Raw genomic sequence first — 25147 nt, 5'->3', positions numbered from 1 at the left:
GGAGACACGAGCTCCGACAAAAGAGAGCGTGGAGAGCCCTCTGCCATCAAAATGACAAGGACGTTCAGAGAACGTCTAATGGACATCTCTTGTACCTCCTAAGAGTACCGGAACGCTTCCTCGTTACTGCTGCGCCATTTTCGGCGAACGACTATTAAAAAATGACTCCCGCGGGTGCAGTTAATCTCTCTCTCTCTCTCTCTCTCTCTTTCCCTCCTGATTCGGCTGAGGTGTCGGTGTTAGGTTGGGATTTTTTTTATAGGTGGCGCTATTTCTCGCCTTTGATTGGTGGAAAGGGAGAGAGTGGACGTTAAGACGAGCAAATGAACTTTGTTTTGTTTAATGCAATGAAACTGTTCAGCAAGTGAAAACAAAAATCAGGAATTAAGGTTGTCCCGAACAAAGTTTACAGCCAGGTTTCGGGATGCTAAAAGTTTCTGTTTGGCATAAATTTCAGTCCATATTTTAAGATTTATTATTCAAAAGAATATTTTTTATTCAAAAGATTTGTTTTGAAGTTATACCAGAATACTTAAAATACACCACCAGCTCAGTTATTCCATCCGAGGACTGCAGTTTCGTGCTTTTTAGCACTCTTCAGCCCGGAATAGTTATCACATGAGCTGGTGGCGAAAATCCTCTTAAGGGAGCCAAGAGAGCCAAACAAACTGGTAGCTAATGTAGAATTAGCACACCACCTTAACCCTGGTTTAGGGCGGTAACTTACTACAAAATATACCAGAATGCATCAAGTCACATGAAACAATTGTAGCGTTCTCTACCTTTCTTCTCCATCTTATATTTACTCTTTGTACAAGGACGCTACATTCTTATATTGGATTGGCAACACAGTTTTGTTTACGTGGCGACTGCAAAAATAATTGTATTGTTGATAAATAAAATTTTGGATTCCTTGTTCTTAAGTTGTTGTGTCGTCTAGCTTTATATTTTTAAAGAGTTAAAGGTTTATGTTACGACCGCATAAGCGGATATTTTCGCATAAGAATAATATCCGCTTCACAATTTACTAGGGTGCTATAAGAAGTGTGCGTGGTTGTAATATAAAAATGGTCACACTGTTAAAAAGAGTCCAAATTTAAAAACATAAATTGATAACCAATTAACTTTAATGGAGACAAAATGAACATGAAATTCATACTCTAAGTGAATTTATTTGACTATCATTGGTATAAGAAATTGCTGAGGGAGATAGATTAAATGTATAATCAATTGTAGTTATAGAATTTCGTATGATTTCTTAATAAAATAATGAACAGCACAAAAAAAAATTGAATTTTGACATCTTGAATTCAAATTATGCTTTTCGCAATCACGTGTTTTTTCGCGTGTGTGCAGGCGTGTATGTGTGTCTGTGTGCAGGCGTGTGTGTAGGTGTGTGTTTGTGTCTATGTGCAGGCGTGTGTTTGTGTCTGTGTGCAGGCATGAGTGTGTGTGTATATGTGTGTATGTGTGTGTGGGTATGTGTGTGAGTGTGTGTGTGTAGGTGTGTGTTTGTGTCTATGTGCAGGCGTGTGTGTGTGTAAGCGCATGTGTGTAGGCGTGTGTTTGTGTCTGTGTGCAGGCATGAGTGTGTGTGTGTGTGTATATGTGTGTGTGTGTGGGTATGTGTGTATGTGTGTGTGGGTATGTGTGTGTGGGTATGTGTGTGAGTGTGTGTGTAGGCATGTGTGTGTGTATGTATGCGTGTAGGATATGAACGCAACCTAGAGACGGTTTTCGCTAAAGGAGCAGCATCGTGAGGCCGGTCGACGGTGGTGGTGCAGAGGGTGCTGGTGAGAAAATAAAATGATAGCACGCCAAAAACAGTCAAATGAGAACAATAAGCAATCGTGATTGCTCAAAAAACCGTAATCCAGAAGAAATTGCTAGAAAGAAAACAAAAGGAAAGCAAGAGACTAACAAAATACGAAAAGATTTGTCGTCAGCAGAAACGAATTAATAAAACGGAAATGACAATCAATTGAATACGAAGAGATCAAAAATAAATAGATGAAACAAAATGAATAAATTAAATGAAGGGAGGGGGGGGGGGATCAGTAAGACGCGAAGATATTCATCATCAGAAGAGTCACATAAGATAACGCTGACGTTTTTTGATTCTTTAAAACCCATCGACTTTGTCGTTGTACTTTTGAACGTAGCTACGCCACTGGCTCCAGCCAGTGGCGTAGTGCCACGCTTTCTGCCGCGCGGGGCGGTTCCTCAATTTGCCGCCCTTTTGATGGGAAATAGTCAATACATTAAAGAGTCAAAAATGTTTTAATAAGATTTTAATAAAGAAAAAATAAAAAAAATTTTTCCTTCTTATTTTTCTTAAAGAAGAAAAAAAAGAAGGAACTGAGAGCTTGACCGAAAAATTCCGGAAGTTAAGTCAAAATTCGGAATTTTAAGTAATTTTTGCTAACGGTTTATGGAAAAGAGGCCTTGAGCTCCCTCGATATATTGTTTTTTTTTTTTTTTTTTCAAAATTAAAATCAGTTTTATGTTTTCTTTGGTGACGTTAGGGGGATTTTGAATTCGCAAGGAAATTTTCCTAAATTGAAGTCGTAAAAAAGCAATTTTAGGCTATCTTTGGATACGTGAAGACATTGGGGAAGATTCAGCGTTGCTGTCCGGAAAGCTTTTCAACTATACTGGAAAGCACGTAAATGTAGGCTGTATCTAGTGGTGTAAGGGCCTCCCCTAACTCCAACAAAGGCTGGATTTTCCTCCCGAAATATTTTCAAACTTGAAATAAATTTTTGTCCACTTTTGATAGAGAATAGGGAACGTACGTGAGCTCTCGAGAAATTTTCCGATGCTGAAGTTTCAAAAAAGGGAATTATAGGCTAACTTTGACGGCATAAGTTTCCAACGATTTCCAAAAATGTTGGGAAGTCAGATGGTTTTCCCTTCTCCCTATGAAATGCTTTGAAAATGACGTCCTAAAAACGCGACTTCAGCCGTTGTTTGACGGACAACGTCATGAGAGAGAGTTCGGAGGGGGGTTTCCCACCCGAAAACTTTTTCGAAACGGTTGCTCATTTTAAGCTCTTCATCACTTAGAAAAGAAGACTTTGCGGTCTTCCCTTGGAAATTTCTAAAAACGAAATTTCTAGCCAACTGTGATGACGTTACAACGTTACAGGAAGGGTTAAGGTTTGACCGCCCTCAGGAATTTGTTGGTATTGAAATTTTAAAAACCCAATATTAGGCTTAATGATGGGATGTAAAGGGATGGGATAGGCGTTATCCTTTGGAAATGTTTTGAGAATCAAGGCCTATAACTGCACTTTTGGGCTGTTTGGTGACGTTAAGGGATGGGAAGACTCTTCCGGTTACACTTCCCGAAAAATGTGACACCGCCCTCAGCCTGTAGCTTCAGACGCAGGAAGAGAAAAAACAAACAATGTAATGCTCAGATGTCCACAAGAACAACACATGTTTTCAGGCCCGTGTCCAGATTTTCATAAAGGGAGGGGTTTTAATCTTACCTGCGGGAGGGGGAATTGAACCCCCACAACCTTTAGTTTACGACAAATTGCCGATCCCAGTATGGCGTTTATACACCTGGAGGGGCTGCTGAACCCCCCCCCCCCCTTTTTTTTTTGAGGGATAGTTTTGGCTGCGCAGGTGACCAAGAAGTATTCCTTCATTTTACAGGTTCACTTTAATCAAACCTTGTTTGTTTCTTTTTAGTTAAATCTGCTTACTATGCGGTACATTGCAATAAATACTAAAATTTATCCACAAATTATTTTATAATGTAGAATGTATATCAGGTTTTATGTTCTAAATAATTGAAGTAATGCTTAATAAACTAAACAAGAAAGAGGTTATTGCAGATACAAATTACATTACCAAACACCATCACTAATGCATTTTCATTGCTACAACATATGCTAAATTCATCATAACCTCCTTACAATAAACAATATTAATGCTTTGCATTGATAGATCATTCAGCAGTTCTTCCACTTTAGTTTTTCCGAAATATTATTTCAGTTGAGAAATCTTTAATACAGTTGTAAATTGCAGAAAAACTTAAGAAAAGAGAGAAAGTTAAAAAAAAAAAAAACCGCTAAACACAAACTTTACATTAAAATGTATTTAAGCCAAAAAAAAACATATATTTTCTTCATTTTCCTTATTACTTTTCGCCAATGGGAGGGGTTTAACCCCTAAAGCCCTCCCCTTGGACACGGCTCTGCATGTTTTGTATTTGAGTAATTTTATTATCATAGTCGCACCACAACCTTAGAATGAAAAGACCTTTTTTTGACTCTAAAAAAAGATCAAAAGCATGATTTACTTATTGGGAAAAAGCGTTATTTTTCCGCATCAGAAGTGTGAAATTGCCGCCCCTCAAAAAGTGCCACCCGGGGCGGACCGCCCCCTCCGCCCCTCCCTAGCCACGCCACTGACTTGAGCCCAAGAAGCCTGTCCTAACTCATTTCGTCACCCTTCCATGTCGTATGTAAGGAAAACTGTTGAAAATTTTTTTTTTGATACCGATTCAGGGCCGCACTGCAGATTTCAAATTGTTATTCTGTAAATTATTCAAAATAAAAACATTATTAACCAAATTTTAAAAAAATCAGAGGACAAATTATAATTTAAAAAAGTATAAAATGCAAACATTTGTACTTCTGTTTAAAAAATGCAGCATACATTTAAAAAAAAAATAACACACTTGTTTGGTGGAGTTTATTTTGTCTTGCGAAAATTTTTAAAAATATTTTGACATAATTTCGAGGATCGATCTTTTTCTATGAGAATTTTGAAGAATTTCTTTTTCTCCAAATTTTTTACTCAACCGCATTTGGCGCAGTTGGGAATGCTTAGCACGGTCTCTCTTTTGATTACTAACTATACCCTTTGGATGACGATACCTTATGAGTACTAGGTATCGTTGCTTCAACCCCTTGCCCCGCTCCGATGCATTAAAAATTATCTCTACATAGCATAAAATAAAGTGTCCAAAAAGCGTCTGTGTGTTTGAACTCGCCAAACTCGAGAACTACCCGGCCGATTTCGTTGAAATTTTCACAATTTGTTCCTTTGAGTCCTGAGAAGGTTTGCAGACCAGTTCGAAAAAAATTCGATGAATAGTTCTTTTTTTATTCCAATTTAGGCCCAATTTTCACATGAATTCCTGAATATGGGGGTTAAAAATTACTCGCAATTAGTAATATTATATATCGTTGGAAAGGGAAGAATTTTCCGCGTTCTACGCAATTGGTTCCGACGCTTTAACTTAATTGCGGCGGGAGTTATTTACGTTTTTAGCTCGAATTTGTTTAGGCTTAGCTGAAATTTAGGCACTACTTTCTTCATTAAATTTATCAATAAAAAGTGAAGGAATTGTCCTACAGTTTTCGTTTTGACACCGTTGAAAAGAGCTACCTTTTTTACTCCAGACCTAACTCGACCTATGGTCGGAAGTTTAATTCTCTATCTCCATTGGAAAAAAAAATACAAGCGAATTAAATGGAGTTCGAAAATCTGTTCTCTATTCAAGTTTTTAACCATTTTATTTTGCGTTTCCACGGTAACGCTTTTTGAATCCATTATTTCCATCTTTCTCATTTTCAATTCTGAAACTTATTTTATTTTGTGTCTCCATGGTTACGCTTTTTAAATCCATCGTTCTCATTTTATTTTAATTTCTTAAAAGTATTTTAGTATCTGTCGTCATTGTTTGGAGTTGAAATTTTGCATGATGATTTTTTTTTCTTTTATTTATGCCTGATTGTTGAATATACGTCACTTGACACAATTTTTGTTTTCAAAATAGACCGGGCAAAGCCGGGCAACGCAACTAGTTTCTCAATAAATTTCCAAATTCAGAGTAGGTTAATAGAACACTTCGATCTCAGATCATTCCGAGTCAGTCGCTCTGTGTTTTCGAAAACCATTCAAAATCTCAAAAAAAAGAAACGATCCATCGCTCCAGAAACTTCTCAGGGCTCTGGGGAGAGGGGGAGGAAATAATAATAAATCCCGTCCCCGTCTAGTCCCTCGAAATAAGAAATGGCTTTCCGACCATCCGTCTTCTTCAGACGATAAATAATGGATGGGTTACCGCACCTGTTCTTCCGCCCAGGTGGCGCTGGCGATGCCGGGAGAGATCGATCCCGTCTGTTGCCACCGGATGGATAAATGCGGGGGAATCGTTCGTGGGCGAGCGACGGGAAAATGGTTTCATTTTTCCTGCCTTGAATGGCAACACTTTGAGATGGACCGCGATCGGAGTCGGGAGGAAGGGGGAGGGATTATGACCGAGCAATTGCCAACTTAGGGGTTTTCCCCCTAAATTTAGGGGGAAAATTTTAGAATGGGATTTTTTTAGGAGGATAAAATTTTTAGGGGTAAATTTAAGGGTTTAAATTTTAGGGTTTTATTAGGTAAAAATTTTCTTCTTTTACCTATGAAAATGCTATTTTTCGATTGTTTTATGCATCTCTTTACTTACATATACTTTTTGAGTTTTTGTAACCATTGGTTTGGAATATTGTCCAAAAGCTAAGTCGACAAGATTGCAATACCGTCACGAAGCAAAGAATTGGGGGGAAAAATCATACTTCGATTGTCTTTATCCTTTTACTAATAATAAAGCTTAAAGTCTGTCTCTCTGTCCGGATCTCCCTCTGTCCGGATCTCCGTTTGTCGGGATCTCTGTGATGATCAAAGTGCCTAGACCGTTCGGCCGTTTTTCATGAAATTTGGCACAATGTTCGTTTGTAGCATGGGGGTGTGCCCCTGGAAGCGATTTTTCAAAAATTCGATGAGGTTCGTTTTCCATTCCAATTTTAAGAAAAAAATTATCATAAGATGGACCAGTATTTTACGAAATTATCATTACGTGGAACTGTAACATGGGCGCAAGCCAATTGGCGAGAAAATTCACCGTACAATATTTGTAAATATACAGGCGAACCAAAAGACCTTTTAATTTTCTATTACGGGCAAAACCGTGCGGGTACCACTAATTTAAAAATAAAAGAAACCATTTAAAAAATATTTTCAAACAAGAAGGTAAAAGGTAGAAATGATTTTTCGAGATATTTAAGGAAACTCATTTTAGATTTCCCTCCAACAATCATGAATCAGGCATGAATGTGTGGGTAGTTGTGTGTATGTGTAGGTGTCTGTATGTATGCGTTTGTGTGTATGTGTGCATGTGTTTGTGTGTGTATGTGTTTGTGTATGTGTGTGTAGGTGTATGTGTGTGTGTTTGTGTGTGTATGTGTTTGTGTGTAGGTGCGTATGTGTGTAGGTGTATGTGTTTGTGTATGTGTGTGTAGGTGTATGTGTGTGTATGTGTTTGTGTGTGTATGTGTTTGTGTGTAGGTGCGTATGTGTGTATGTGTGCATGTGTTTGTGTGTGTATGTGTTTGTGTATGTGTGTGTAGGTGTATGTGTGTGTGTTTGTGTGTGTATGTGTTTGTGTGTAGGTGCGTATGTGTGTAGGTGTATGTGTTTGTGTATGTGTGTGTAGGTGTATGTGTGTGTATGTGTTTGTGTGTGTATGTGTTTGTGTGTAGGTGCGTATGTGTGTAGTTGTATGTGTTTGTGTCTGTGTGCGTGCGTATGTGTAGTTGTGTATGTATGCGCGTGTGTGTAGGACATGGATGCAGTCTCGAGAAGGCTTTCGCTATAGGAGCAGCATCGTGAGGAGCCGGTCGACGGTGATGGTGCGGAGGGTGGCGGTGGGAAAATAAAATGATAAGACATCAAAACAGTCGAGTGAGAACAATAAGCAATCGTGATTCCTCAAAAAAGAAAAAAAAAATTAATTTGAATTTTGACATCTTGAATTCAAATTATGTTTTTTGCAATCACGAGAGTGTGTGTTTGTGTGTAGGGTATATGTATAAGTGTGTAGGCATATGTGTTTGTGTCTATGTGCAGGCATGAATGTGTGGGTAGTTGTGTGTATGTGTGTGTATGTGTTGTATAGGTGTTCGTGTGTGTGTGTATTGCGTGCGTGTGTGTAGTTGTGTATGTATGCGCGTGTGTGTAGGACATGGACGCAACCTGGAGACGGCTTTTGCTAGAGGAGCAGCATCGTGAGGAGCCGGTCGACGGTGATGGTGCGGAGGGTGGCGGTGGGGAAATAAAATCAAAGGACGCCAAAAACAGTCAAATGAAAGCAATAAGCAATCGTGATTGCTCAAAAAAACCTTGAAAAACCAAATCTTTGAATTCCTTGCGAATGCGTAGCACGGATCAGTAGAATTTTTTTTTTTTTTTTTTAAAGAATTTTTCTATAAAGCAAGGGATCACGTGACTCGCTATCAACCAATCGCAAAAACAATTGAATGAGAAGCGTTCTGTCACTATTTTGATTGCTAAATAAGAGAGAGAGGGGGTAGAAAGGAGACTTTCTAAAAAAATCCTTTTCCTATTCACTATTCAGGGATATGCAATATAGAAGAATAAAATAATAAAATGAGTTTCTTTAAAACTGTAGCAGTGTTACTAATGAGTGTAGCATTCGCATAAGATCCCCCCTCCCCCTCCCCTCCATTGCTTTTGGCGCGATTATTACGAAATGGCAGCGCGAAATGGAACGAAACACAACTCAAAATCCATCTCATTTAAAGTGTGCCTTTCCGAGAGAGGAGGGGGGATTCGAAAGCGTGTTCCGAATGCCCCCCCCTACCCCTCTCATTCGATTTTAAGCGATGTATTAGTGGCGCATCGCTAATGAGTTCGCCCTTTGTCTCCCGTCTCCACTAATGAGTGCGTAAAGAGGCATCTTGCGAAACGATCAGCGCGGGGAGAGAAAAAAAAGAGGAGGAGAGGAAAAAAAACTCGAGATCTTAAGTATTTCTGGGAGAAAGAGCACTTCACAAATTTTAATTAGTGCTTTTTTTCTCTTTTCGAACTTAAAACATCGGCAGAGAGGGTGTCCATTGCTAAGCGCCGATGTCGATTTTTTCTGTCGGCGCTCTCGATGATTGATTGTCTCCATACAGACGAACTAATGACACTTTTTGCTTTTTTCTTTTCACTTCCTTTCACAAGATCCATACAGATGTGTATGTGTATGACAGATACATGTGTATGTGTAGATGTTTGTATGTATGTGTAGGCATATGTGTTTGTAACTTTATGTAGGCATGAGTGTGACGAGTGAGTGGGTAGTTGTGTGTAGGTGTGTGTGTATGTGTAGGTGTTTGTATGTATGTGTAGGCATATGTGTTTGTGTCTTTGTGTAGGCATGAGTGTGATGAGTGTGTGGGTAGTTGTGTGTAGGTGTGTGTGTATGTGTAGGTGATTCTATGTATGTGTAGGTGTTTGTATGTATGTGAAGGCATATGTGTTTGTGTCTTTGTGTAGGCATGAGTGTGATGAGTGTGTGGGTAGTTGTGTGTAGGTGTGTGTGTATGAGTAGGTGTTTGTATGTATGTGTAGGTGTCTGTATGTCTGCGTGTGTGTGTATGTGTTTGAGTGTGTGTATGTGTTTGTGTGTGTGTATGTGTTTCTGTGTGTGTTGTGTATCGGCAGAGAGGGTGTCCATTGCGCCGATGTCGATTTTTTCTGTCGGCGCTCTCGATGATTGATTGTCTCCATACAGACGAACTAATGACACTTTTTGCTTTTTTCTTTTCACTTCCTTTCACAAGATCCATACAGATGTGTATGTGTATGACAGATACATGTGTATGTGTAGATGTTTGTATGTATGTGTAGGCATATGTGTTTGTAACTTTATGTAGGCATGAGTGTGACGAGTGAGTGGGTAGTTGTGTGTAGGTGTGTGTGTATGTGTAGGTGTTTGTATGTATGTGTAGGCATATGTGTTTGTGTCTTTGTGTAGGCATGAGTGTGATGAGTGTGTGGGTAGTTGTGTGTAGGTGTGTGTGTAGGTGTTTGTATGTATGTGTAGGTGTCTGTATGTATGCGTGTGTGTGTATGTATGTGTTTGAGTGTGTGTATGTGTTTGAGTGTGTGTATGTGTTTGTGTGTGTGTATGTGTTTGTGTGTGTGTTGTGTATCGGCAGAGAGGGTGTCTATTGCTAAGCGCCGATGTCGATTTTTTCTGTCAGCGCTCTCGATGATTGATTGTCTCTATACAGATGAACTAATGACCTTTTTTTTTTGGATTTTGCACATGCGCAATTGTTTGCGGTATCCGAAGAAGATCTTTAGCCTCGTAAACATAAATGACAGAAATAATAACAGGTGAAATGAGAGATTGCTGAAGGACTTTGAAAGATTTTTTTTCCTGTAGTCGGTGTCGAAATTGGGGGAGGGGGGGGGAGACACGGCCTCCCGCAATATCTAAGTTTTCACTGTAAAAATCATGCATGTGTATTGGAAATTGGTTTCAAATTTCCGCAATACCTCTAGATGAGTTTCTACAAACGTCGCCCCCCTCCCCCCAAACACTCCCAGGGTCCAACCTACATACCATTATTTGTGGTACGTATGTATGTGCAAATGTGCGTACATGCGTATGTGCGTATGTATGTCTCGCATAACTCAAGAACGGTATGTCCTAGAAAGTTGAAATTTAGTACGTACTAGTGGGGTCTCGTTGTGCCCCTCCCCTTTTGGTTGCATTTGTGTGTTTCTAAAGAGGTCTTTTGCCCCTTTTTGGGGGGAAATCATTATTAATTTCGATGTAAACTCAAGTGGTGTTATAATTTGTCGGGCTTTTGGCGATATATCGCCAGTCTTTTGGTCGCCAAGTTTTGTCGCCAACTTGCGACAAATTTGGCGATTTTTTTTTTAAATTTGGTTTCAAATTGGCCACTGTTGGTGATATTTAGAGAGTAAACTATTGAATCACATTAAAACTGCCAGTAGTGGGGAAATGACATTAAATTGGAGTAGAAGGAAGTCATGTGATGCACACATCAGCTCGTTTGTTTAAAAATGTTGTAAAAACCGTCCGTCTTTTAACTAGCGACATTTTTTTTAGCGATAAATCTTTTCGCATCTTATCGATTTTGTTTTTCGCAAACGTTATTTACGAGTGTCTTGTTGAAGGTAAAAGAAGATCGAAAAAGGCGCTAAATCGACCTCGCCCCCAGACAATGGTCATGTGAAGCACCTACAACTCTGCTCTATGCTAATCCTAAGGCTTCAAGATTTGTAAGGCTTCAAGGAAATTGCTGGAGAAAAACGCCTTAGAGACACTGATTTTATGTGGACTTACTGGATCTTATGATCACCACATATTTAACGTGCACCAGTCACCATAGACATACAATGGCAGACTGGATGGAGTCGGCACTTGGCCACGCCTAGTTTTAAAAGATCTACTTTCAGGAAGATGAATTGCTGGGTTCGTGCTCAATTTCAGAAATAAAAAGAAGGAGTTTTGAAGGAGTAAAATGAGATTTTGAAGGAGTACTAATGGAGTGTCATTAAATGATGTCACACTTTTTTTTCAATATATTTGACCATCAGCACCCTTTATCACAAAGTGTCACACTTCACCCCAAAGTTCTCCTCTTGTCACGTCATATTTTTTACAAACATATTGTTACAATAACTGTGATGTCACATTTTGTCACCCTCTCTTTTCCCCTTGTCACAATTTCATGAGCCCCTCTCCCCTCAAGGCATGACATCCCTTGTGGATGACTCTTTTTACAATGTCAGAACTGCAATTTACTAAACAATAGCTTTTTTTAACAAAATCACTTAATATAGTACATCTACTAATGTATTTTCAATATTTAAATCTTGAACAAGCTGACTTTTGCTACTGAGAGTGTGGTGGAGTTTAAAGCAATGATCATAATACTTGACAAAATAGCCAATCACCATTTAAGCATGTTTTAATTCACTTATCAATTGTCTTAGTCATCTAATATTTTCACTTTCAACTTTTATGACTTTTATAACCAATTTATAAATCACTTCATGAAAATATATATATCAAATTACTAAATTAAAATCACTCTAATACCTGCGCCCCTATGACAAAGCTAAGTTGTCGATCGAAGTATTTTAATTACTGTCATAGAGGACGATTATGCAGTCTTGAACTAAGAAAGAAGGAGTTTTGAAGGAGTTCAAACCAAAATGAAGGAGTTTGAAGGGCCATTCAAAAAAATTTCTGAATGAAGGAGTATTGGAGGAGTTTTGAAGGAGCGTACGAACCCTGAGAGCTATTTCAGAAATATAGAATAATGCTCCGTTTATGCGTCTTTCGTGGGAGTCATAAAACAGCGTACAAACGAAAAGTCGAATCATCGAAATGTTAATGAATAATTGAAAGTCAGCTCTCATAGTTTTTGCAATGTTCGGAAAAAAATTTGTCCTCCTGATTCAGAATTTGTCCACACGGCTACAGTAGAGTAGAAATAAAGAGCGGCGGTATGACGTCATTGTCGTAATAGCAAAAGTGAACGACAGAGAGGCTTACCGTTCTGGATGGGCAGCGCCCTGGGGGGCAGAGGGGGCTCGTCGTCCTCGTGGCCGTCCTCCTGATCCACCCCCAAGAAGTGGTCCTCGTCGTCCTCCGAGAAGACGCCAGGGTCCGCAAAGTTGGCCTGTGGACAAAAAGAATGATGAGACATTAAAATCCGACATAAGCAGCAAAGCTAGATAATGTAGACGCACGCCGTGCGCGGATACATCCGCTGACGTGCGGATACATTCGCCGCGGAGTTGCACGTCGTCCGATAATCGTAAAAGTTCTTAAATAAAAGATGTAGATCAATTGAAGATCAATTTGAAACGAACAACAAGTAAAGATAATATCTTTACTTCTAATTCGTTTTAAATTGATATTGATATTATTTATTTAGATTGTAAAAAAATTATTACAAGATAGTATATATACCCGCGCGTTCGGTGAATGTATTCGCTGCGTGCTCGCGCACCTCGCGATAATCGTTCAAATTCTTACTGCTTACTTTTAATTTGTTTTAAACTGATATTATTTGAATAATTTGTAAAAGTTATAAATAGATAGTATATACGAAAGATACTTATGATTATACTTATATACTTATGATTTAAAATGTTTTTTCTTTTTTTTTTTTAAATCCCGACAATCCCCCCTCCCAGTTTTTTTTTTCTTTTTTTTTAATTTTTTATTTACGTGATAAACAATGATTAGCTTGCAGATACTTTTGAGTTGCGTGCGCAGATACTTTATATTTTTGTCTGATTCTGAATAAGCAGTAGGTTCGATGCTTGTAACACTTAAAATACGAGACGTAATTTTCAGTCGCAAGTACAGTAGGTCCTCGCTTATCCGGTTATCGTTGATCCGGGTATCTGGACAATCCGAATGAAATTCGTAGCCTTTTTACTTCCTGGTACACGAAGTACAGGAAGTAATGCATACGCGAAAGAAATTCGCTTAAAAATTTCGGCCTAAGTGTCGATTTTATTTAACCCCGAGCAGTTCCAAGACACCTCGCGTAAGTCGGAATTTCGCGTTGTGGAACAAGGTATGTTTTTATAAGCAATTGTTTCAGACGTTTGTAAACACCCCTCATATTGTTTCAAACCATTTATTAATTATGTATTGCAGTATCGTTTACAAAGAACCGACTTTTTCTGTATTTTAGAAAAAGCGTTATTATTTGACATAACATTCTGTAATTTAGCACAAAATCAATGATTAATGGGGGAGAGATACTTAAAATAAAGCAGTATGGTACTTACAGTATGTACACTACAGCCTTATTATAGTACTTAACAGTATAGATATAGTAAATATATTTATAATTTAAAAAATGAAGAAGGTTTATGAAGCGCGATCAGAATGTGTTTGAGCATTGTTCATATGTAAAATGAAAAAAATTAAAAGTTAAGGATCGGAGCGGTTATTTGTATAAACTAAAGCGAAGCGTTGTTTAGTGGGTGAACTTCCGCTTTCAGTGATGCTAAAGGGATGAAAGTCCATTCACGAAACCAATATTTAGTGTCGACGAAGCCCATTCTAACTCTCCGCCGCTCTGTTCCGACAAATTTCAAGTTGCAGGCGAGTAATTTGTGTCCGCACAAAAATTTCATCACTCATGAAAAACTCGCGTTATAGCCATTTCGCGTAAGTCGGATCGCGTTGTAGCGGGATCCGACTGTATAGTCTCTGCATCTCGTCTGCGCGTGCGTAGACGAGCCTTGGATGTACGCACTGACGAAAATATGGTCAGCAAAATTGTCTGTTTTAACCATTTCGAGTGAATTATATCTCGAGACGTCTGTATGTGCGTACGTACATAACTCAAAAGTGGAGAGGGTTGAAGTGTGGTCTATATTTGTATACCTCCCCTCAGGGGCGGCATTTCAGCATTACATTTGGGGGGTCGAGCTTCTGAAATATGAGTTACCTCAGTATGGTACAAAACACACACTGACTAACAAGAGGTGGTCATAAAACTAGTCTAATATTAACAATCAATAATGTTTGAAAACATGATAACTTATAAAATGTATTGAAATTTATGATAAAATCTTAATTCGTTTTATATGAAACACCTTGATACTACAGTTTTTATATTTTAATGAATTTTTAATAAATGTTTTTCGGAATTCGGAAGAACAGGGAATCATGCACTAATCCATCAATGCCCAGGGTAGTGCTCTTTTTCCGGTAAAGCTAAAGATAAAAATTTTTTGATCCATGGTGCTCCGAAAAAAGGTCTCTAACCTCCTGAGACATAAAAATGATCTTGCTTAACTAGCTGAGCTGGTTGAATAGTTAAAAAATTAATTGAGGTAACAAAGCTATGCATAAAAATACTTTTCAGATCTTGCTCTTCAAAATTACCCAAGCAACTTTAAAAATTGCGAGGGACTTCAGTTTTCATCATTGAATAATCTAGCCTCTATCCACAAAACAGTGCTTCGTGACTCATTGAAATATTATATTTTTTGTTTTCAACATCCAATTCAGATAATATAGAGCAAACAATACAGAAAAATATTCATCAAATCTTGAGTTATTTTCATTAAAAATGAATCTATTAGTTTATACAAAATATTAAATCAATGTTTAACTTTTCATCATCATGGAGATATTTGTTACATATCCTAAATTGATTTTTTTTTTAAATTGGAGTAGAGTAAGATTTTTTTTTTGAAAAGTTGCACGCTTGGTTAAAGTAAATATACAAGTTAAAATCATTAACAGTTTCAATTGTAGACTGAACTGAAACTTGAATAGTCTAAAAATAAAGGTAACGGATTGAAGATGTTTTGATCGAGTAAAGCATTGTTCAAAATCTTTCCACGATATAAACAAATTAAATAAAATTTAAACGAAGCCATTCATGTTAGAGGGCACCAGCTTTCTCACTATTGAAAGAATCGTTTTGCAATAATTCTGCCAGGCGTCAAATCACTGCTTTGAAGTTATCGAGAAATGCTTTATTGTTTTAACTTTATTGTTGAAATGCTTTATTGAAGACCATCTTGTGTCACTCCGAGTCATAGTTAAAGAAGGAATTTGTTGATGTGTGATGTATATGTTTTCAAAAATAGCGTGTATTTTTTAGAAGTTTCTGTGAATGGATGCTATGCATTGAGTAGCTGGAATGTTTCTCTACTTGAAGAAAGCAGTATACACTCAATAAATAAACATACACTTAAAATATGAGCGTAAAATCAATGTTATGTCCCAAGGAATTTTCTTTTGAAAATCATGCACACCACTTGCTTGCACGGCGGCCTCTCATACTGTATCTACCATCGTACCAAATCCAGGCCCGGATCTGCGTTCCCATAGATCCCGCAGTGGGGAGGAGGGGGGCACGTCCTTAAGGGGCTAAATGACACGAGAAATTGGAAAAAAAAAGCACTAAGGCTTGCAAATATACACTGCTGGCCATTGGGAAGAGGCCCTACAGATTTTGTTGCAGGGGGCCCGAAATTTATAGACCCGGGTCTTATCGTTACACAATGAGGAATTTAGCCTTATATATAGGAAAATTACTTCTTTAGTTAAAGCTCACCATGGTTCTACGTCATTTTTTTCTGTGCTGAAAAAGCCAGAAAGTGTTTCATGCATTCAACGGAGAACACTTGTTTGTGCCTGGTAATGTGTCGAGTTTCATCAACTATTTACTGAGAAGAAGAGCGATTTTTTTAAAATGAAGAATGATTTGCGATTAACAAAAATTGAATTTACCCATTTTTTATCATTCTGCTCAAAAAAATTTGGGGGTGCGACCGCCCCCTCTTGCCCCTCCTATTTGCCGCCCCTGCCTCCCCTTGTGGTTGCAATCGGATATTCTACAAGTGGTGTTTACATGTTTTTTACCACAAATCGGTGTTCATTTCAATACAGACTGAAATAATAAAACACATTTTCCACCACTTGACGATTTGTCTCCAAACTTTTTTGGACGTTAACGCCATAGATGTAGTATAACTAGGTGCACAACCGAAAACCAATGGCTGCCAGTAAAAGCTCAAAACTTGAAATAGACGGGCAAAAGCGATCAGACTACGGCAAAAGTGGTTGCGCGCATGCGCTGTTCGGACACTGGCCCGCCTGCACTAGAAGAGCTCGTTGCCCGTGGTAGCGGTTTCTCGTTGTGTATCCAGTTAATATTACATCTATGGTTTTACACACGGTAACGGCAAACTGGCATATTTGCAAAATAGTAGATGCCTCCGGGCGTTCGCCCTTCCATCTCATGGATGGTCAAATATGACTGGCAAAAAATAGTTGTGTCCCTTTGACATTAGATCACGCATACAAAAAATAAGTTTCACAATGTTTCAATGTTAAGTTCACTAAGTGAGAAGCAAAGGGAAAGAAGCATGGGCGTATCCAGTGGGGGCAAGAGAAGGCAGTTTTCCCCTTTCCCCCTTCTAAAACAAAAAATAATTGAAATTAAAAAAAATTGACGGTTGCTTCAATTTCTAAATTTATCAATGAGTTCGGTTGTAGTAAATTTGTCACTGCCCATTGAAAAGGGAAAGTTAGCGGTATTAACCCAACTAAACATCGATATCAATTTAGAATTAGTACATTGCTTCCAAATTTTTGGAAGAGGGAGCAGCTCCCTCATAGTCCACATGATGGACCTGCCCAGGGAGGACCCGAGCTAAAGCTTTTGAGAAATCGGAAACTGAATTTGCCGGAAGGAACTCCAAATTGTCGCCGAATGATGATATTCTTGCCAAATAAAGAACCTTTTATGAGGGCACAGTGACTTCCCGTGACCTCGCAACGGGACTCCCCTCGGCCTACCCCCAGTGGCGTAGCTACAGTGTTTGCCGCCCGGGGCGGATCCTCAATTTGCCGCCCTCTCGTTGTGAAATAGCTAATACACAAAACTGTCAAACGTGTTTAAATTAAAACTAGAAATTTAATTGAAGAAAAAATAAGACCTTATTATTCTCTAAATACTTTCAAAAGGAAAAAAAGAGGGGGGGGAGATAAGGGCCCACACTTGGAGAAAATTGCTAAATTTAAGTCAAAAACCGAAGTTTTAGTAAAGTTATTAGAAAGAGCGCGTTGGGTTTGCTCCCGATTTTTTTCAAAATTAGTCTCTTTTAGTGTTTCTTTGTTGACGCTAGGGGATCGGTGGGCAACGAAAGGAAATTTTACGACATTTTAAAATGCAGCTTAGGCTACGCAGAAGAAGTCAAGGAATTTGGGAATGGTCAGATACTCAATGCGAAAATTTTAAGCTCTGAAATATGCAATTTTAGGCTATCTTCGGCAACGCAATTGCATGCGTATACTTACGCAGTTGTAGGCGTTAGGGTAGAGAGAAGCGCTGAGGCTTCTTACTGAAATGATTTTGAATTGAAATCAATTTTAAGGGTATCTTTGGTGGTTTGATTGGAAGGAGAAGGTTGGGGTTTTTTCTTTGGAAATTTTTCGGCACCGAAGTCTCAAAACAGAATTCTAGGCTGTCTTTGGTGACGTTGAGAAGTTCCCTAATGGCTTTAAAAATGTTGCGAAACCAAGCAGCTCTTCTGAAAAATGTCCGTAATTGACGTCCGACTTTGGGCTTTGTTTTATAATGTTAGGAGGAAGAGGGGACAGAGAGAAGTTTCCCTCTAAAAATCATTCTTAAAGCTGAATACTATTTTAGACTATCTGTCAGAAGGAAGCGTTAGCGAGTTCTCCTACTCACGCAAATTTCTAAGAAAAGTTTTTTGGGCTATCTTTGGGACGTAAGGAAAAGGGGGTAAGGTGTTCTTTCCTCGGAAATTTTTCAAAATTGAAGTTTTAAAAACACAGTTTTAATCTTTTGAAACGTTAGGTGGGAGGGGAGGGCGACTAAAATATCTGTGTTTGAAAAATTCCAAAATTGAAGTCCTAAAAACGTATTATAGGCTATATTTGATCATTTTAGGAGATCAAGGACGGTCAGGGTTCAAATGCTGTTTTCACAAATTGATATTGAAGTATCCAAGCTTTAAAAACGTAATTTTAAGCTAGATGTTGAATTTTTAGAATAGAGGGTGGGAGTTTTCTCCTAGAAAGTTTTCAGAATTAAATGCCTAAATGTATACTTTTTGGCTGTGTTTGCTATGTTAGAGAAAACGGTAGGGTTAGACGCTCTGCCTAGAAATTTTTGAACATTGAGGTCTAAAAACGTATTTCTAAACTACCTTTGGTGATATCAAGAAAAGGGATAAGGTATTAAAGCGCTCTCCTACCTAAAAACATTTTTGCACTGTTCGACTACAGATTGGGGGTGGGACATGTTCCCAACCGGAATTAAACGCATTTTAGAGTATGTTTGGATAAGTTGAGGGTCCGACCCAAATGTTGAAAAATGAAATTCGCTTACCTTCCATAAGGAACAGATTAACATGTGATCTAAAATTGTCGGATAGATTATCTACTCCCAAAAGCGAGGAAACGGAAATTCCTTAAAGTTCGTTTACAGAAGAGAACTCTTGTAAAGAGTGGGAAATCAAAGCAAACCCTGAAACATATGAAGTGTGATGAGCAGTAAATTGTTTCGTGTAACATTTTACACCTCCCCCTCTTTTTCTTACTCTTGTCACCATTTTCCTGAAGTTAAAAAAAAGGAAATTTTTGTTTCACGAGCAGGTTTTCAAGAAACTCTAAACTAAAATCCTGTATTAGTTTTTTCTTAAAACAAAAATTGGAAAAGTTCATTGTTTTCCTCTTTCGGAAGTTAACCTCTACAGTCTAAATAATAGATTTTTTAAAAAAATACTATGCACTTTTCATAATGCACTGAAAAAGAGAAAATAACTTTTCTGGATCAGAATGGAATATTAAAGTATTACTTTAGTTTTCAATTATTCCAATAAAATAACACCGCAAACAAAGAAAAGAGCGGCTCAAGTTAGGTATAGAATTTCTTATTATTATCGAGCTTCCAATCAAATTTGAGTGTTGAAACACGCATAAATTTCTGGGAAAGTTTGGTTTGAAATGATTTGAGCCGCTCTTTTTATCGTTTGTGGTGTCACTTTCTTGGAATAATTGAAAATTACAGGAATACTTAAACTGTCCATTATGCCCCAGAAAAGTTATTTTGTCCTTTTGAGTGCTTTAAGAACAGATTTTCTTGCATGCAGTAATAGATTAAAACCATAATTTCCTTATTCGGAAAATACATTAAAATTTTCCACATCAAAAGGGCCAATTTGCCGCCCCTAGAAAAGTGCCGCCCGGGGCGGACCGTCCCCTCCGCCCCCCCCTAGCTACGCTACTGCCTACCCCCCCCTTCCATGTCGAGCTGGATATGCCCTTGGATGTAAGTGTACATTTTCAACTTTTGAGTAAAACGCGGTCAAAGTCTCGCTTCTAGGTAGGCTTTCATTGAAAAGTTTTCTAAGTCATGCTGCTGCAAAGCAACACCTACCAGGACTACTAGTACCGTCTCCTGCACCAAAACAGAGGAGAGGTTCACTTGCTATTTGTACTGGTTGTCTCCAAATTTTTAATTTTGGGCTTCTCCCGTTCATATTTTGATTTGCTTTTGCAAAGCCTTTTCTTTGCATTTATTTGAATTTAAGTATCATCCTTCATATAAATAATAGCCGATGACCGAGTAACCCGCGTGTTTCAACACTGAAACGCACGCAACGGCATGATCATTTGATAATATGCTTTTGTCATGTTTGACATGCAGGGAAAGGCTTTATCGTGACAAGGCTGAACTCGATCCGGTCACTTCACCGTTTTACTGGTAAGACTATGTCCTTTCAGGGGAATGAAGAAACGAAAACAATGAGCGCTGTCTACTGGAGTTTAGGGTTCAAACACTGGAGTGAGGGTTACCATTTCAAGTATCAAACTATCACCAAACAGGCGATGGCTTCGTTCAAATGTAGAAGTCATTTTCACCCGTCATACCATGACGGGCGACTTTCTTGTACCAAATATATTTACCATTAAAATTATAGGTCACTCCCAAATTTTACTCTATATTTATTATGGTAGTTGAATTTTTGGTAGTAGTAGTTTGTTTTGGATGATATTTTGGTAGTTGAAATTTCAACCCTAACTCCAGTGGATAAACCATAAACTCCAGTAGATAGCGGTCATTGTTGACCCTTTTCCGGTTTTTCCATAGACTAATAATAAGAATCGACCGAGCTATGGCAACCCTTTGCTGCTCATGAACCAAACCATGTGACTAGTGGATATCCTAGCAACAGTGGGCGTTGATCGCAGCAGACGATCAACGCCCGCGAGAAATAAAATAAATAGAATGGATGGAACGCGGAATAATGATCTTTTATGGAGTCCGATTTGTAAATTTGTTATTCAGAGTTGTAAATATTTTGTTAATATAGTGAGTTTTTCGTTTAGATAGTACTGTGCATTTTCTTTAGTCAATTTCAATAACTCTCGAAGCAATTAAAGATGTGAGCGCCCAAAAAGAATCGGCAAACGGTAAGATGTTTACCTACCATTTCAATTTAAGATACCGATTAGTACATTTTTGCGTTAACGCAAAACGTTTACGCCATTACGTTGACGCCAACACTGACGTGGCTGTTCCGAATGAAATAAAAGTGACTGAAAACTGTGATCAAAAACTAATCACTAATGTCAAAATAATGCATTACTGAAAGAAAATCAGTTCAATCTCTGCACCTGGAAAAGAAAATTATGATGAAAACACATTACGTCTTAAAATACATGTCGAGTGCCAAACTATAGATAATGTTATTCAGTAAGTTACCGCCCTATAGCCAGGGCTAAGGCAGAAATACGTGCCAGCTCAGTCATTTCCAGCCGAGGACTGCAGTTTCGTGCTCATTAGCACTCATCAGCCCGGCATAGGACTAACTGAGCTGGAGGTGGAAAACCTCTTAAGGAAGCCAAGAGTGCCAAACAAACTGGTAGCTAACATAGAATTATAAGAGGTTTTCCACCTCCAGCTCAGTTAGTCCTATGCCGGGCTGATGAGTGCTAATAAGCACGAAACTGCAGTCCTCGGCTGGAATTGACTGAGCTGCCGGTGTATTTCATGTATAGATAATGTTGCCATTTAGCAACCATGCTGCCAAAGTTTTCGCCAAGCCTCCCACCAGTCACATGATGTATCCATGAACCAATATTTTCATCAGCAAGTATGGGAAAGCTCGGTCTACTCTTATTATTAGTCTACTAGCCGCCTGCGGCGACCAGCCGATCCGCTTTCTTACGCCATTCGCCTTTCTATGCAAGCAGCCAATTACGGTGGCTGTTAGGCTAACTTGTCATTTAAATTTTTTACTTCAAGTTTGCCGTCTTCGGCGGCTGTTTAAATAAATTTGGCAGCATTATTAATCAATATATCTCTATCTTTTGTTGTGCCATTCACATTTTTACGCCAAGATTGCCGCCTTCGGCGGCTATCTACCTTTACGATCTATCTCTAAATTTTCTTATCCATCTCTATTTATTTTAACTTCCTCGCCCATTTCCTAATAGAAACAAAGATCACTAAAAAAAACCCACCTTTTTTAATTTAAGTAGAGCAAAAAAAAAGTTATCTTCAAAATTCCCCATAGTGTGCAAAAAGTAACGTTTGACAAAGAAAAAAAAGTCTCTGTTATTATTGAATTAAATGTGCATAACTATGAAATGTAACGTAATATAGATGCAGCAAAACGTTCCAGCTTGGGGGGGGGGGATGGAAAAATAAATAAATGCAATCCCTAAATAAAACAAAAAAAAAGGAAAGAAAAAAGCAAGTTCTGCCGGAAAACACGTGGTCATCACGTCATAAAATGTAGAAGTAAGCTGTATAGTAAAAACAAAAGATAAGCATTGTTTGCGATTAACATTCCATCGTAAATACCGAATCGAAATCCAAGTAGTGAAGTCAGAGGCATAAAAGATTGAAGAACGCTTTTTTCGACCGATGCGTGGAAAGACATAATGTGTTCTCATTAAAAAATTGTTTGAAAAAAACCTATTGCGTATTTTTAAGAACTTTTTTCTTCTGAAGAGGGCGAAATGGTTTTACTATTACCAACTTAAATTTTAGAAATGGGGCTTTGATACTTCTCGCAGGATGATATTTAAAAAAAACAAAACCCAGGAAAAATGCAAATTAAAGGTTTTTTGAAAAATTCATAAAAAATACGAAAATTGCTCTATCTTCAAAATTTTTTCATTGATCATATTTAAAATTAAATTTCCTACTTTATAGTGCAAAAAATATTTGTGTGGTGCGATTGGTTCGGGGTCTGTGAGGTAAAAAGTGCAAAAAAACACATAAAACATTAAATAACTTTTTTTCTAATTAAAATATCAAAAATCGAAGCCCGAGGTGCACATCTTCAGCAAAAACTGCACCTGTATACCAAATTTCATCTTTCTAGGTCTTACCGTTTTCTCGGGATGCGCGCCACACACACACACACAAACATCTTATTTTATTATATGTATAGAAGATGACTGGAGTTTCATCCACTGGAGTCAGGGTTACCATTTCAACGATCAAACTATCACCAAACTGGCAATGGCTTCGTTCAAATGTAGAAGCAATTTTCAGCCGTCATACCTTGACGGGCGAATTTCTAGTTCGTAAAGAATAATATTGATTAAGACGAGATTAAGTCCGAGCAAATTTTTGGAAATGCAAATTGTAACAACAGAATATTTCTCCTTAATGTATGTGTTTTTTTAAAAATGAAATGACGTTCAATTCTCATGCGATATCTTACCGGGCTGTTACAGTCCTAATAATCGACCCGGACGGAATGGTACGCGTCGATAAATGCAAATAGGTACTCAGATCGGGCGCGTTATTATCCTCAGCACACAGGCGGCAGATCACCATTTTTCAAGCGAGCGGATTCATCCGATCCGCGCATCGATTATCGGAAAACATTTACGAAAACATTAAGAAAGCGCGGATCATATTTTCGGGGAAGCCGACGTCGGCCCTTTATTTGGATGGACGGGGAAAATGTCTGACGGTTTTATTTTCGAATTTTCACGCGATGATCGATCGGATGTTTTCGAATGTTTTTTTTCCAAGGGCCAGTCAGCGAGGTTGGTCAGCGGGAGATTTTGCGCAAGAGCCAAGATCGAGCTCGTAATATTCCGAAGAAATCAAGAGATCATGAAACTAGCGGTTGACCGTATGGTCTCACTTGATCGTATGAGTCTTTGACTTTTTAGATTACCAGGACGACTAGAACAAGTCTAGCTCGTTGTTTTTAATATTTATTTAGGGAGACTCATTTTTGTCGTTATGGTTACAAATCATCTGTGATTTGCGTTCATTCCTTTTTACTTCCTTTTACAAAAAAGGAAGTATTGTATTCGCGAAAAAAATTTCACTCAAAAATCGGCCTTCATTTTCATTTTGCTCACCCCCGAATGAATGTTGAGTTTTTTTTTCAACCCGACCACACGTGGATATATGCCTAGGAACGTACAGACACCCGAAATATCCATTTTGACGATCCTCGAGTTAATTACGACGAGTTTTCTAGTGATGTCTGTATGTACGTATGTACGTCTGTATGTGCGTATGTGTGTCGCATAACACAAGAACGGTATGTCCTAGAAAGTTGAAATTTGGTACTTAGACTCTTAGTGGGGTCTAGTTGTGCGCCTCCCTTTTTGGTTGCATTCGGATGCTCCAAAGGGGGTCTTTTGCCCGTTTTTGGGGGGAAATCATTGTTTATTTCGATGTAAACTCAAATGGTGTTATCATTTGGCGGACAACTGGCGATATATCGCCAGTCTTTTGGTTGCCAAGTTTTGTAGCCAACTTGGAGACAAATTTGGCGATTTTTTTTTTCTAAATCTGGTTTAAATTTGGCCATATTTGGAGAGTTGACCATTGAATCACTCGAAATATCCATTTTAACGATTCCCGAGTTAATTACAACGCGTTTTCTCGTGACGTCTGTATGTACGTATGTATGTGTGTATGTATGTCGCATAACTCAAGAACGGAATGTCCTAGAAATTTGAAATTTGGTACGTAGATTCCTAGTGGGGTCTAGTTGAGCACCTTTTTTGGTTGCATTCGGATGCTCCAAAGGGGGTCTTTTGCCCGTTTTTGGGGGGAAATCATTGTTTATTTCGATGTAAACTCAAGTGGTGTTATAATTTGGCGGACAACTGGCGATATATCGCCAGTCTTTTGGTTGCCAAGTTTTGTAGCCAACTTGGCGACAAATTTGGCGGTTTTTTTTTTTTTTTTTTTTAACCTGGTTTCAATTTGTCCACTGTTGTTGATATTTAGAGAGTAAACAATTGAATCCCATTAAAATTGCCAATAATGGGGAAATGACATGAAATTGGAGTAAAAGGAAGTCATGTGATGCACACATCGGCTCGTTTTTTCTTCTAAGCAGATTTTACCCTAAAAATCTTTTTTTTTCGTGCTTGTATGTGTGTAAAATAACGGTTTTTTCAGGAAAAACACCGATATAGATGAAGATGCAACGCCAGGCCTTCAACTATTAATCTTAAAAATGACTAAGCAAAAATTGTGATAAACACTAAACTTATTCCTCGATAGTTATTTCGTCGGAAAGATGAAATCGGTGAAATCATGGTGTATAATCATCTACTTCAAAAAAAAAAGAAAAAAAAAAGAAAGAAAGAAAATTAATTTGAATTTTGTCATCTTGAATTCAAATTATGTTTTTCGCAATCACGAGTGTGTGTGTGTATATGTAGGCGTGTGTGTTTGTGTCTGTGTGTAGGCTTGAGTTTGTGGGTAGTTGTGTATATGTGTGTAGGTGTGTGTGTGTA

The 25147-nt window shown here is 38.2% G+C and overlaps 1 protein-coding gene across 1 annotated transcript in view; it reads right to left on the bottom strand.

The window, feature by feature from the left end:
• Nucleotides 1-25147, bottom strand: part of LOC129220760 (follistatin-related protein 5-like) — a 213529-nt gene that overhangs the window by 97398 nt on the left and 90984 nt on the right. Inside the window, exon 2 of the mRNA XM_054855192.1 lies at nucleotides 12392-12518. Within this exon, the coding sequence (XP_054711167.1) occupies nucleotides 12392-12518 (127 nt within the window). The remainder of the gene's footprint in view (nucleotides 1-12391; nucleotides 12519-25147) is intronic.

Source organism: Uloborus diversus, chromosome 1 (genome assembly GCF_026930045.1).
Source record: "Uloborus diversus isolate 005 chromosome 1, Udiv.v.3.1, whole genome shotgun sequence".
NCBI classification, from domain to species: Eukaryota; Metazoa; Arthropoda; class Arachnida; order Araneae; family Uloboridae; genus Uloborus; species Uloborus diversus.
This window is presented reverse-complemented; position numbering and strand designations above follow the sequence as displayed.